Genomic DNA, 14,301 nt, shown 5'->3' on the forward strand with positions numbered 1-14,301 from the left:
TGGATGAAAGTTAGTTACTGAGCTTTTTATATCGTTAGGGTTGTAAGGTGGATTACCAACCTCAGCAACCCTGGTGTCATGGTTATGGTTGAGCCGCCAAAGGCCCCTGAAATCGGTCATGTAACGACCACATACTTAAATCAGTAAGTAGTAACCGGGCCAATGGCTTAACATGCCTTCCGAAGCACGGATCATCTTACTTTCGGACAATCGGGTGATCAGCCTGTAACGTTCTGACCAAACCAGGGCCCACAAAGTTATTTCTGACATGTCAGGTGATTCAAGCCTGCAATGTCCTTACCAAACAAAGGACCGTCACACAGAGTGATTTCGACAATGTCCCCATCGGGAATTGAACCCGGACCTCCAAATCGTGAGCTTAACGCTCTAACCACCAGACCACGGAGGCTGTTCAACTCTTCCTTGTTTGGTAAGTATTCAGGTTTCGGTATCCCGTGCCGAAAAGTTCAAAACGTATACGTTTTAATTTGTTTCCGTCCAGAACACGAAACAACAGTGTTTTACTGTGCCCAGTTGGTTTCCCACAGGAAATTTCCTTGTGTCTGTAATGAAAAAAGGGCCATAGATTGAAGTTGAACGGAAACTTTTATCCCTAGCCAGAAATTGAAACTGTGATTGCCTTTGGAGGAAATATTGAAAACCCTAACGTAACGCCAACTACAAACAAAGTTTACACGAAACATATGTACCCATGTATCTCGGAAAAAAGGTAAACGCAAATTACGCGGCACGTGTTTTATTCGTAACATAACTTCCCATATCGTCGCCTTAAAGTTATAAGACCGAATGTTCTTTTAAAATCCAAACATTGTTTAACTATTGTGTCTGGAAATCTCAGTCTAAGAGGTTATAGTGAAAACCTCGTCATGATCTCCCGTTTCTCACAGGGTCCGCTTACCTAACCTGAAGATTTGACAGGTCCGGTTTTTAACAAAAGCGATTGCCTGTCTGACCTTCCATCCCGCGAAGGGAAAGCCAGCCCAATACAAGTTAGGTCACATACTAAAATGCATTTCTCCTCACGATGTTTTCCGTCACCGCTGAGGACGTGATAATCATTTATTCGACAATCTTTGGTTTAGGCCTGTGCTGGGTTCGAATCTGCGACCTCAAAGTGAGAGGCAAACGTTCCACCAACTGGGCTACCATGGCTCGGTATATGTCCCAGTATAAAGCTGGAGATAGGAAAGAGAGACAGAACCATAAAAAGCTGTTCATATGATACTGCTACATACAGACATTGTAACTGAATCAACTTCCGTATTGCAATTCCAAAGTGAATGGAACACAGATACGTGAATACCCGTAAACCCATAATGCGCCGACTTTGATCCATCAATACGAAACAAAACGCGTTTAACTTTGATGATCAAACTATACAGGGTATTGTGACATCGTAACGAAACTTTTGATGGATTATTCAGACCAAAAAAAATCATGAATTTTGCGGCCAAACCTTACAGAATTAACAAAAAATAAATTAAACAAAAGAAAAAGTAAACATGTTATTTTATGAATTTATTTTTAATTTAAGTAAAAATATAAATATTTCCCTTTTAAGTTACTAAACGCCTTCATTCAAAATAGGTTCACATTTGATTATAATCTCAATTGCTGGTAAATGACGATGCGTTTTAAATTGTGACACGCTAACCTAGTTGAGCTATCATTTCTTATTCACTCTAACTTTTTATTTATTTAGTTTTTTGGCAGATTTGCAGCTGAATTCAGTCAAGTAAATTAAGTCACTATTATCTACTTACTTACATGCCAATTACAAATCTAAAACCTTTAGGTAAAAAGGGGCCGAGAGACGATTCGTGGTCCTAAGGGTGGTATTAATAATGTAATCTCAGGTTTGAGACTGCCCTCAAGATCATGTCAATGTGACAGTTCTTATACTATAAAAACGGGGACTTGAACATGATCTTGAGGGCAGTTTCAGCTGAGATTAGTTTATTAATACTACTCTATTAAGTGTCGTCCCTGCTTGAATGTTTCTTCATAGACAGATAACCATTCCATTCCAAATTTAAAAGCTAGGCTCTTGTCGGTGGGGCTCTTTCCAGTTTTGTCGATCTTTTGCAAGTTGCTTGACCTCCTTGTATAACGTTAAGCGTTATTCCAACCTTTTTAAAACCAGATGTCTATACGGTTCATAAACTCGTGAGCATGCTAGCGGATGTTTCAACCGCTATTGTTATAAATCGCCATCCATCAACGCACGAAATACCGCCAAAACAATCGACCAAATGATTCCACTGGTTGGTAAATATTTGCCATGGTACTCGAGAGGCAGAAGTTAATTATTTTTTTGAACAGATTTTCCTTCAACGGCAGGTTTATAAATGGTATCTTTTTACGAAAAGGGAACATTTGATACTTTTCATTTTTTTCCTTTGGGACTTAATATTCTTGCGAATAGACAAGTCGGTATATATATGTACATAATTTTTCTGATTTGCAAAATATCATATACATACATAATTATTTATTTATTTGTACTTTAGTACACAATAAAACAGACTCAAGGAACGTACAAAGAAAACAGACAGTACAGGTAATCTTATCTCTAAACAAAGAGGGTAATTTATTTACTTAATGAATCACTTACAGCTACGCACATATTGTATTCATATGTATTCTATATAGGTATTCATAGTAATGAGCTCTTGTTATTTCGACTCATTTTACGGTGTGAGTAAGTGAGAACAAGTTACACGAAGTTCGTATTGGCATCTCTTTTGTGCAGAGCGATTAAGTCCCGAAGGACGTAATATACGATCCCGACGACCCGATTACTCTAGCTATAGAGGCGGCCAATCAGCTCGCGACACCAAACACTTCAGGACCCCGATACCGACCCCGCCGGAGTGGTCGACGATTTCCCTCAAACAGCGCTTATCGCTATCGACCCACTAGGGTCTATTAATTCTTTCAAATATTTTTCCTCCCAGACGACGCCCTAAGCCGAGGTACGCGCCCAGCTAGGCCTGGCCTGTTGTCTTAAACGCGTTGTACCGGGTGAGAGCCTTCAGCGCTTCCTATTTGCCCGACCAAGTAGTTAACGCCATCTGCGGCAAATCTACAATAAGTCACGTCAAAAAATAAAAATAGAAGGTGGACTTTTAGTACACACTTGTTGATTTCGTTCTACTTGGTCATTCATATCTTAGTTAGTTAGTTGTCTTGCTCTATATATTCTACGGCAGTAGTTACCGATTCTAACCTACGTCATTAAAACCGTAGGTCTATACGCTCGTCTGTACGCACTGGCCCGAGTCGGTACAGTGGGGCGCATAAGTTGTTGTCACGGTGTTGATCTGCTAAGGTGAAACGAGATGAGGCGTGGTTGAATGGTGTACAATATAGTGCTTAAGGCGAGGTATTCCGCCAAGGCCGCGCTTTTGAGTTTTTCAAAACCATCTTAGGCCTTTGCCACACTGGACGGAAATTCCGTCGCCGAACTTCCGCGGCGGAACGCCAATACATGTTACCTATTGCATATGTGACGGAACGACCGATCTTCCGTATAGATCTTCCGTGGTGGAGTATGCTCCATACCCCTTCCGGTTGATTGAGGGGAGGCCTGTGCCCAGCAGTGGGACGTATATAGGCTGTTTATGTATGTATGCATGTATGCAATAACATGTATTGGCGTTTCGCCGCGGAAGTTCGGCGACGGAATTTCCGTCCAGTGTGGCAAATGCCTTAGACACCAAGCGCGCGAAGTCCAAAATCCGCTAGCGCCTCCTCACACCTCACCCTCTAAAATCATGGCTCGTTGAAATACTTGGCCTTAAAACATAGAATAAACAACAATACAAAACTACGTGTAATGATTATGGCATTACCGAAAAAACTCACTTATTTTTACATATTTTTGTTATTTATTTTAATTTATAAGTTTAATGTAAGTATTTATTTTCTGTACTTTGTTTGATTAATAAGGAATTTTATTTTAAAAAGAATCTGTTATGCACATATACCTGTTAGTGACAACGTAACGAATACTGAGAGGGATGAGTTAATCGCAAGTGGTATTTTCCATCAAAAAAGAATAGAATTGAAAATAATTTAAAACTACGAAAATAAAATCATTAATTTTGCGATGGAAAATTCCACTTTATATAAACTCACAATCATGGTCTGAATCATCTCTCGAAGTTTTCGTTACGATGTCACTGACACCTGTATATTGCTATGTACGTATAGTTAAACTTAAAAAAAAATTCGAAAACAAAATCGAAAATCAGCCTGAGCCGTTGGTCAGCCGTTGGTTTCAGCCCGAGCTGGGATTCGACCCTGCTATCTCACACAGGGAGTCAAGTAATCCATCCAACTGGGCTACCACCTGCACTGCCCAACTTTCACATAACTATACCGTTGAGTTAAAAAAGTAACTAAAATACAGATTAAACGGCGTTTAAACTATTTGCTTACTATGTACGTACAGTAGGTTAACTATGTTACGCTTTCTAGAAGGTGACAGTTTATTATAGTTCTGTTATACCTCTGTATACACCTCTGTGTCGGCAGGTACTCTTACCTGCCTATACAAAAAGGTAGTGTTATATTTGGATACAAACAACTCATACTTGTAATTAGGGTTGCCACCCGTATCATGAGTGATAAATTATGTATTGATGAATGTGGAGGAAGGAATAGAAGTGTGTTAGGTACGAAGCAATTGGAATTCCATAGTCTCTGCTTACCCCGGTGGGAAATAGGCGCGAGTTTATGTATGTATGTACCCGTATTATATTATATCACAGGGATCACCAATGGAGGTACAAAGTATAAAAATTGTGTTTTTTATTTTGCCGTGTACCTCGATATTTAGATTGGATGTTGCGTGCATTCTGGAGCACAAATGCGTACTAAATATTGGCATAGGTTTCTGAATGACAGCTGTAGCTGTTAACGAGATATAGAAATACATCGGGTGCTCACGATTCGGAGGTCTCGGGTTCGAATCCCGGTGGGAACAAATCACAAAAATCACTTTGTGATCCCTAGTTTGGTTAGGACATTACAGGATGATCACCTGATTATCCAAAAGTAAGATGATCCGTACTTCGGAAGGCACGTTAAGCCATTGGTCTCGGTTACTACTTACTGATGTAAATACGTAGTCGTTACATGAGTCATGTCAGGCTATGGCGGCTCAATAGTAACCCTGACACCAAGGTTGATGGGGTTGGTAATCCACCTCACAACCCACACAATAGGAGAAGTACTATCTTTCTGCATATATTTTATTACGATATATGATATCAACCAATCGCCTATCTTATCACTAGCGAATCCAACCAGACTTATAACCGTTCCAATATTTCTATTCGCCACGTCAAACGACCGACCCCTATATAACTCAAACGCTCGATTCTTACTCTTCTATTATATCATAAACTAAGGTTTCCTGCCCTTTACAATATACCGATTGATAGCGAATGTGATTGGCAGGGCCATTCAATCCTCCGGTCTTTGAGTTTGTTCGTTTTATTGATTTCTTTCTTTCTACTTCATTTGAGAATACCTCGAACCCTTTGGTGGTTGCCGAGTTGCCGAGCCACCTGCGATTTTTTTTCTACTTCTGTCTTTGTTTAAAGTTTTCGGTGGTTTCATCAAGGAGGTCTGCTTTGTTCTAGCTCTTAAGTACCTATAATTGTTTTGCGATATAGTCGTATTCAAATCAATCGAGTTGTTATGGAGATTTTATGGGTGTGCACATTATAATAAGGTAAAGATTTGCATTGTTGAGATTTCCAAATTGTTGCATGTCTACAATAAGTCATGTCAAAAGAAACTTTCTTGAGGAATCACTGAAGCGATTTAAAAATGATTTCGAATATGGTATCTAAGAGACCCGTCCCCCTTTCCAATAGATATTTTATACGGTTTTATTAGTATTTGTAAAAACATAACCAATTAGTTTTAACTTCAAACTTCATGTGGTTTAGAACTAAAATTTAAAAAGAAGGTTTGTCGAAAATCGGAATTGGTTGAAACAATATTGTGCCAAGCGGTACCCAAAATCGTACTTAAATACCCGAATTGCTAAACCCCCCGTATTTCGAGAAAATCGCCATAGAACAAAAATATCAACTCACTGCCACGACGCTTCGAATGAGAAATGTCTGTAATCTGTTGGATGGACGGGGACGTTTTGATGCATCGTCCTTTAATACAGATTTTTTTTAGTTTAGCCACTTATTTCATCCAGTTAGCAACCGGAAACAATCAGATGTTTAACCACATATACCATAGTGCTCGGTGACGTTAGAGTTTTTAACCCTAATTCGAAATATATTATATTTGAATTTTGACGTCTGTATAGACCAAAAATATACACGTCAAAAGGAAGTAGATCTCAGTAACGTTAGGGATCTTAATCCTAATTAAAAAAAATATATAATATTTGAATTTAGACGTCTGTATAGACCAAAAATATTCACGTTACAAAAAAAGACGTAGATATTTTGAATGTGTATTTTTGGTCTAAAGAGACGTTAAAAACGATATTTAATAAAATTTAAGTGCCTGTTTCTGGCATTCTGCATACTTTACGTTGATCAATATTTACCCTAACGATGTATTGAATAGAAAATAATTACAGGCCGAACTACAGCTGTCACGAAAATGGTCCTATTGTGTGGACTGTTTGTCCCGGCTTTCTTTGCTTTTTGCAATCATTTCGCCTAAAAAGCTTTTTGTTAAGGCGTGCCACTGCCCAGCCTTGTTTTACATAAAAAAAAACTACACATCACGCCTAGGAGCTTTATCAGGGTGAGCTAAAACGAAAGTTGTCGTAACAACAGCAAAAAATTACAACAATTTCGAAAGATAATTTCTGTATAGTACACACTAAAATTTATGTTTTTTTTGGTATTATTTATTTATTTATTTATTGGCAACATCGTGTTTTTCCCTATGTCTTCTACCCTATAACATGATAGTGACGGGTGTTTTCGTTTTTTTCTAACTTAACAGTTTTCTCTAACTTTGTATATTTAAATTATTTAAAGTATTACAGTCCACATTTATAAACTCAAGCATGCGTTTCCATTTATATACAGGGTGTTAGTGACATCGTAACGAATGATTCAGACTATGATTCTGAGTTAATTTTGAATGTATCCGTGGAAAATTCATATTTTTTAAAATTATTTTCAATTCTATGCTTTTTACTCAGTATAAAGGTCTGAATCATCCCTCAAAGTTTTCGTTACGATGTCACTAACACCCGGTATAACTAGTGACGCACAATTTCTGTTATTCATTAACTACTTGGCCGGAAAAATGAATCTGTTAGACCAACGTCGTCGATCGTAGGTGGTGAGTCGTATCGCCGTCTATAATGGTCGAACCAACTGTGTTAGTGAAAACTGCACTTAAAATAAATTAATAACTCATTGGTGCAAGTCCGATACCGGGGTTCGAACCGGTACTCCTCGATTGAGAAGCAAAGCCGGTGACCCACAGGACCACAGTGACTCCCAAATATTAACGTATATTTTTCTTTATTTCCAGCCGGTGGGCATCTACAGGGGCAAGTACGAGTGGGCCAATGAGGACAGTCCAGTGGGCCGAGCAGACTGCTCGCTGTGGGTCAGAGCTGCCACGCTGCAGCTGGACGACGGCCAGTGGCAGTGCCAGGTCACCGCCAGCAACTACGATGTGCAGGTATGTAGCATCATTCATTCAAAAATATTTTTTTTGACGTAGCTTGCCATTAACTTGTTGGCTGGAGCGGAGCTTGGATGGGGAGCGCTAAGGGCTCTCACTTGGTACAAAATTTAAGGCAACAGGCCTGAGGGTGCCCAGTTGGGCGCGAACCTCGGCTCTGGGTGTCGGGTGAGAGGAGACGCTGTCTAACTACTAAGAGGGCAAACGTGCTAGAGGAAGGGCTCCGATTAAGTGGGTGGACCAGGTCAAGCTGGTGGCAGAGGGCCCTATAGAGAGAGCTGTACATTTGTCACAGGACCGAACCCAATGGATGCAGATCACTTACGACCACGATCCTCAGCAGCGTGATAATTACATACATACATACACATACATAAACTCACGCCCGTAATCCCAAATGGGGTGGGCAGAGCCATAAGTAATCAAAGACAACTTGCAGCCACTGTTGATACGAAGTCCTAAGATGGATATGATGAACCTTATGGTGATAAGGGATCAGCCTATCGCCCATAACATTAGTCCATCATGTTAGAGGACACAATCCCTCTGTCGGTTTTTACGACATGCCCGGGAAGACAAGCAGCTGAACGTGTTCTATGTTTTTTTATTTGCTCCCAGAACAGCATAGAAGCGTGATAATTACCGATCGATAATTACAGACCTAGATTGCTTCTCTGCATTATAATCAGAATAATATTGGAGGGAGATGTGTTGTGCCTGGGTGTAATAACAAGGGTCATCATTTTATACCCAAAAACAAAGATAAAAGATGCATATGTCTGAAATCCATGAAATTAGAAGGTTAAACAAAGGCAGAGTTATACTGCGTCATTATATTTTTATTAGAGAACGTGGCCTAGAAGGTGCCTCGTTGACTAGATTGACCATAATTGGGTAGTTTCCTAGGTCACAGATAAATAATGAAATTCTCATTACTAAAAGACAGATGTAAAGTGTAAAGGTGACAAAAACGTTGTTTTTTCGAATTAACCTATTTATAAATTTTTCAGTGGCGGCCCTAGCAAAATATTTAGGTGGTGCGAGACCTTAAAGTGGCACCCCTCAGCCGCTTAAAATAAAAAATGTTGGCTCGTAACGCTCTAGGGCTGCCACTGACTGTAATACTTAATAAGTGCTATATTTTGTCACGTTTTTCTATGACGTCACACGTTGCTTTTTCGTACCAATTCCATAGTAATATCGTGTTTTGACGTTTAGTAAAAAAAAACTGATTTGACTAGTTGGAAACTACCCTATTCTCTGTGGACCTCCCGTTGCCTTTGGCTTCGTGAATATGCTATAACACTAGTAGATAATCCAGCCCGCGCACTCGCCAATGCTTTAAAGCTTTTCAAAATCCTGCAGACTACTCACAGAATGTCAATACGACTTGTTATTGGTCCCAACGGATCAACGATTTTGCTTTTTTACCCGACTACGACAAATCAGAAAGAGGGTTGAATGTTACGGTCCAATAGTACGGTCAAACATGTCATTTTATGCGGTCAGTTCTCGCATAAAATGAGGATAAAAGCTGCCTCTTTCTCCCATTGAGTGTCGCTACTGTTGAGTATTTTTAAGTTTCCCATACTTTTTTTGAGTAAAGAAACATATTTTTTTGGTTATATTTTTACACTATAGCCCTTTGCGCAGCGTTTTACTGAAAAATCATAGTGTTATTTTATTCCCTAAAGATCGGAAAGAAAAACACTTAGAAAAACTTATTATCAATCAAAACTGCCTTTTTCCAATGCCAGTTAAGCAGCCATGCTTATTTGGTAACTCATCTTTTATAATGGGATACACTACACATTGCTCCACATTTTATAGCAGTTCATCGTGAATTTAAGCTGGACAGTATGGAAAACTGTCAAAATTTCATCATTGATTTCATTTCATTTTCTGTCATCACTGTGTTCAGTTCTTCACAGTACATATCTGCAGTAACGTTCACCCCGTTTGGTAAGAAGCTGTGATGAATCATCACACCGGCGCTAGACCGCCAAACAGTGACAATCACTTTTCTAGGAGTAAGTTTTCGTTTAGGATGCCCTAAACGATGTTTAGGTGCTGAACCAGAATCCAACCAACTTGCTGAGCACTTGCGGTTATCAAACAGAATCCATTTTTCATCGCAGATAACAATGAGATTCAAAATTCCTTCATTTGTGTGTCTGTTGAGCACTGCAAGGCACGGCTTGAGGCGTACTTCGCGCTGGCGATCATTGAGTTCGTGGGGCACCAATTTGTCAAGCTTTTTCACCTTTCCAATTTGACGCAAATGGACCAATATTGTTTGGACGCAACATCCAAAGCTGCTGCTAATTCAGCCGTAGATTGTGTATCTTCAGCTTCCACAATCCTTTAATTAAAGCCTTTAATTCGTCATTGTCGACCAAAGTCCTCGGACGACGGTGAGGTTCATTTTTCAGGTCGAAATTTCCAGAACGGAAGCGAGCAAACCAATAACAGGTGGTGCGTTGGTTTGTAGTGTTAGCTCCGACGTCGTTGATGTTGCGTGCCGCTTGTGCCGCGTTGCTGCCACGACGGTACTCATATTCCATAATTACTCGAACTTTTAGCGTATTCCTGATGACGAAAAAGATTGAAATACGATGATGTAACACCAAGCAATAAACAAATGACGACGTTTTGAAAAAGAATTTTATGTTTTTAAAATAAAATAAATTTGAAATTAGAATTCTTATCCAAACAAAAATTATTTTGATTTGAAATGGCCAGTAATGCAGAACGTCAACTTCATAGGTAAAATAAACATTAGCTTTCAGTCACACAGAATTAAAATAATTCAAAATAATAAAAAAAAAACATTGAATTTTTTCCTTGTCAAAGTAATACAATTACTTTTAAGTAAAGAGTATTCCATTAAGGTATCAGAAAACAAATTCAATTAGACGTCTTTTCAGGAAACCAAGCAAAAAATGAGATATAATTCAATTTGACGTTGCCAATGAATTTCCAGCGAAACTGAACACGGGGAGATGAAAATCGATCAAGGTTACTCTTTCTGTGTAAATTAACGGCGAAACGTTGGTTACATTTTGCTTGGTGACGTGTGTAAGAAAATTTATTATTAAAACCTTGTCACATTTGATGTATTCGACGTATTGTGAGACTTTAAATTGTTAAAATAAATTAATGCGACATGGTTTTTCTTGTGAATACGGTAATGACCATAATTAAGACAGCAGAAGACGTGTACATCACCTGATTGTCTGAAGAATTAAGATGATTGCATTCAAAATTCGACATTAAGTAAGTAAATTAAATCCACCTTTTTAGGGTTATATATGCAATTTTTTACAATAAAATTCCAGATAATAATTTGAATTTATCAGAAAATATATTTATAGCTTATGTGAAGCGTACTTTATGTAAAAAGTTTAATGGGAGGGGTTTTTAAACTTCTTTACGAGTGTTACCATAAATTTTATGCCTGTCGATTACCCGTCCCTTTCCTTTTCAGCGGATAAGAGAATGACAGGTGTAACTTAAAATAAAATTTGATGGTGAGTACTGAAATCAGCACCACTGTTCAATATTTTATTTTGACATTCAGAATTTGCCTTTCAACTGTTTTAAGACAGTAGTTAAACAGAAACTTTGCGAGAAAGGTTATTATAAGGTTAGTGATTATTTAGAAGATAATAATATGAATGCATGGGATTAACTGTCTGAGAACTGATATTAGGCAGCTAAATTACTCAATTGTGTAACAATATTTTATGTTTTTTTTAAAGAACGTCTAGGGCTCTGTGCCGAAGATTTTCTTGCAGCTTCTTTTCCCCGGCTATACAGGTTGTGAGAAGCTGCAATAGTTTTAGGCGGATAAGACGTTCGTTATGTAAGAAATGCCGATTCAAAGTATAACAGTGTAGGTAACAACCTACTGAACAGAGATATTTTTGAATTTGAATTAGCTTCGTTTGACATTCGAATTTGTGTTAGGGTCTGCTTCCTGGATATGAATAATTGGGGTTGAGTGCTCGTTTGTTGATATAGTCAATGTACCCACAGTTAATGCATGATTGGGCACTCTATCCAATAAATCTATGCTTAATGTACCTATTGACTCTACTAATTTGTTACCAAACCTACAGAATTTTAGACATTGTCACTTTTTGTAGTTTGAACCTGACCATTAGGGAGTGCTGAGAGCTCACTTTTTGTTGTGTAAAAAATTTACCTATACAGAGTGTTAGTGACACCCCGTACCGAATACTAAGGCGGATTATTCAGATCACAATGCTGAGTTCATATCAAATGGAATTTCCTGTCTCTGTCAGAAAGTTCATGAAAATTATTGTGTTCTTTTTATAGTTATTTTCAGTTTGGGACGGAAAATCCTCTTGATGTCAACTCAGACTAATGCTTCAAAGTTTTCCTTACGGTATAATTAACAACCTGTATACAATCTATACTTATAATAAATCTGTAGAGAGGTCAATTCTGTACATTAAATATTTTTTCAAAATAACTATCAGGGGGTGATAAGTGGTCGATACTGATGCCAAAAATGCAATCAGTAAAATTTTTGTCTGTCTGTCTGTCTGTCTGTCTGTCTGTCTGTCTGTCTGTCTGTCTGTCTGTCTGTATGTTCCTTATAGAAACAAAAACTACTGGACGGATTTTAATGAAACTTGGTACAATTATTCTTCACACTCCTGGACAGGTTATAGTATACTTTTCATCACGCTACAATCAATAGGAGCAGAGTAGTGAAGGGAAATTCTTTTGTATGAAAAATCTAAACCACTCAAGTTAGACGTTTGAAATTTGGCATGCAGGTACCTTAGATACCGTAGAGGTGCACTAAGAAAGGAATTCCCGAAAATCCTACGGGAACGGGAATTAGCGGGAAAATCCTTTTGTATGAAAAATCTAAACCACTCAAGTTAGACGTTTGAAATTTGGCATGCAGGTACCTTAGATACCGTAGAGGTGTATTAAGAAAGGAATTTCCGAAATTCCTACGGGAACGGGAATTAGCGGGAAAATCCTTTTGTATGAAAAATCTAAACCACTCAAGTTAGACGTTTGAAATTTGGCATGCAGATACCTTAAGTACCGTAGAGGTGCACTAAGAAAGGAATTCCCGAAATTCCTACGAGAACGGGAATTAGCAAGAAAATCCTTTTGTATGAAAAATCTAAACCACTCAAGTTAGACGTTTGAAATTTGTCATGCAGGTACCTTAGGTACCGTAGAGGTGCATTAAGAAAGGAATTCCCGAAATTCCCACGAGAACGGGAATTAGCGGGAAAATCCTTTTGTATGAAAAATCTAAACCATTCAAGTTAGATGTTTGAAATTTGTCATGCAGGTACCTTAGATACCGTAGAGTAAGAAAGGAATTCCCGAAATTCCCACGGGAACGGGAATTAGCGGGAAAATCCTTTTGTATGAAAAATCTAAACCACTCAAGTTAGACGTTTGAAATTTGGCATGCAGGTACCTTAGATACCGTAGAGGTGTACTAAGAAAGGAATTTCCGAAATTCTTACGAGAACGGGAATTAGCGGGAAAATCTTTTTGTATGAAAAATCTAAACCACTCAAGTTAGACGTTTGAAATTTGGCATGCAGATACTTTAAGTACCGTAGAGGTGCACTAAGAAAGGAATTCCCGAAATTCCCACGAGAACGGGAATTAGCAAGAAAATCCTTTTGTATGAAAAATCTAAACCACTCAAGTTAGACGTTTGAAATTTGTCATGCAGGTACCTTAGGTACCGTAGAGGTGCATTAAGAAAGGAATTCCCGAAATTCCCACGAGAACGGGAATTAGCGGGAAAATCCTTTTGTATGAAAAATCTAAACCATTCAAGTTAGATGTTTGAAATTTGTCATGCAGGTACCTTAGATACCGTAGAGGTGTACTAAGAAAGGAATTCCCGAAAATCCTACGGGAACGGGAATTAGCGGGAAAATCCTTTTGTATGAAAAATCTAAACCACTCAAGTTAGACGTTTGAAATTTGGCATGCAGGTACCTTAGATACCGTAGAGGTGTACTAAGAAAGGAATTTCCGAAATTCCTACGGGAACGGGAATTAGCGGGAAAATCCTTTTGTATGAAAAATCTAAACCACTCAAGTTAGACGTTTGAAATTTGGCATGCAGATACCTTAAGTACCGTAGAGGTGCACTAAGAAAGGAATTCCCGAAATTCCCACGAGAACGGGAATTAGCGGGAAAATCCTTTTGTATGAAAAATCTAAACCATTCAAGTTAGATGTTTGAAATTTGTCATGCAGGTACCTTAGATACCGTAGAGGTGCATTAAGAAAGGAATTCCCGAAATTCCCACGAGAACGGGAATTAGCGGGAAAATCCTGTTGTATGAAAAATCTAAACCATTCAAGTTAGATATTTGAAATTTGTCATGCAGGTACCTTAGATACCGTAGAGGTGTACTAAGAAAGGAATTTCCGAAATTCTTACGGGAACGGGAATTAGCGGGAAAATCCTTTTGTATGAAAAATCTAAACCACTCAAGTTAGACGTTTGAAATTTGTCATGCAGGTACCTTAGGTACCGTAGAGGTGCATTAAGAAAGGAATTCCCGAAAT

At 38.5% G+C, this 14,301-nt stretch overlaps 1 protein-coding gene across 2 annotated transcripts in view; it reads left to right on the top strand.

Moving 5' to 3' along the window:
• LOC126372132 (irregular chiasm C-roughest protein) overlaps nt 1-14,301 on the top strand; it is a 123,498-nt gene that overhangs the window by 95,688 nt on the left and 13,509 nt on the right. For both annotated transcript variants that reach the window (XM_050017731.1, XM_050017732.1), the window contains exon 3: nt 7,555-7,707. In XM_050017731.1, coding sequence (XP_049873688.1) covers nt 7,555-7,707 — 153 coding nt within the window. The remainder of the gene's footprint in view (nt 1-7,554; nt 7,708-14,301) is intronic.

This window comes from Pectinophora gossypiella, chromosome 13 (genome assembly GCF_024362695.1).
Source record: "Pectinophora gossypiella chromosome 13, ilPecGoss1.1, whole genome shotgun sequence".
Classification (NCBI taxonomy): Eukaryota; Metazoa; Arthropoda; class Insecta; order Lepidoptera; family Gelechiidae; genus Pectinophora; species Pectinophora gossypiella.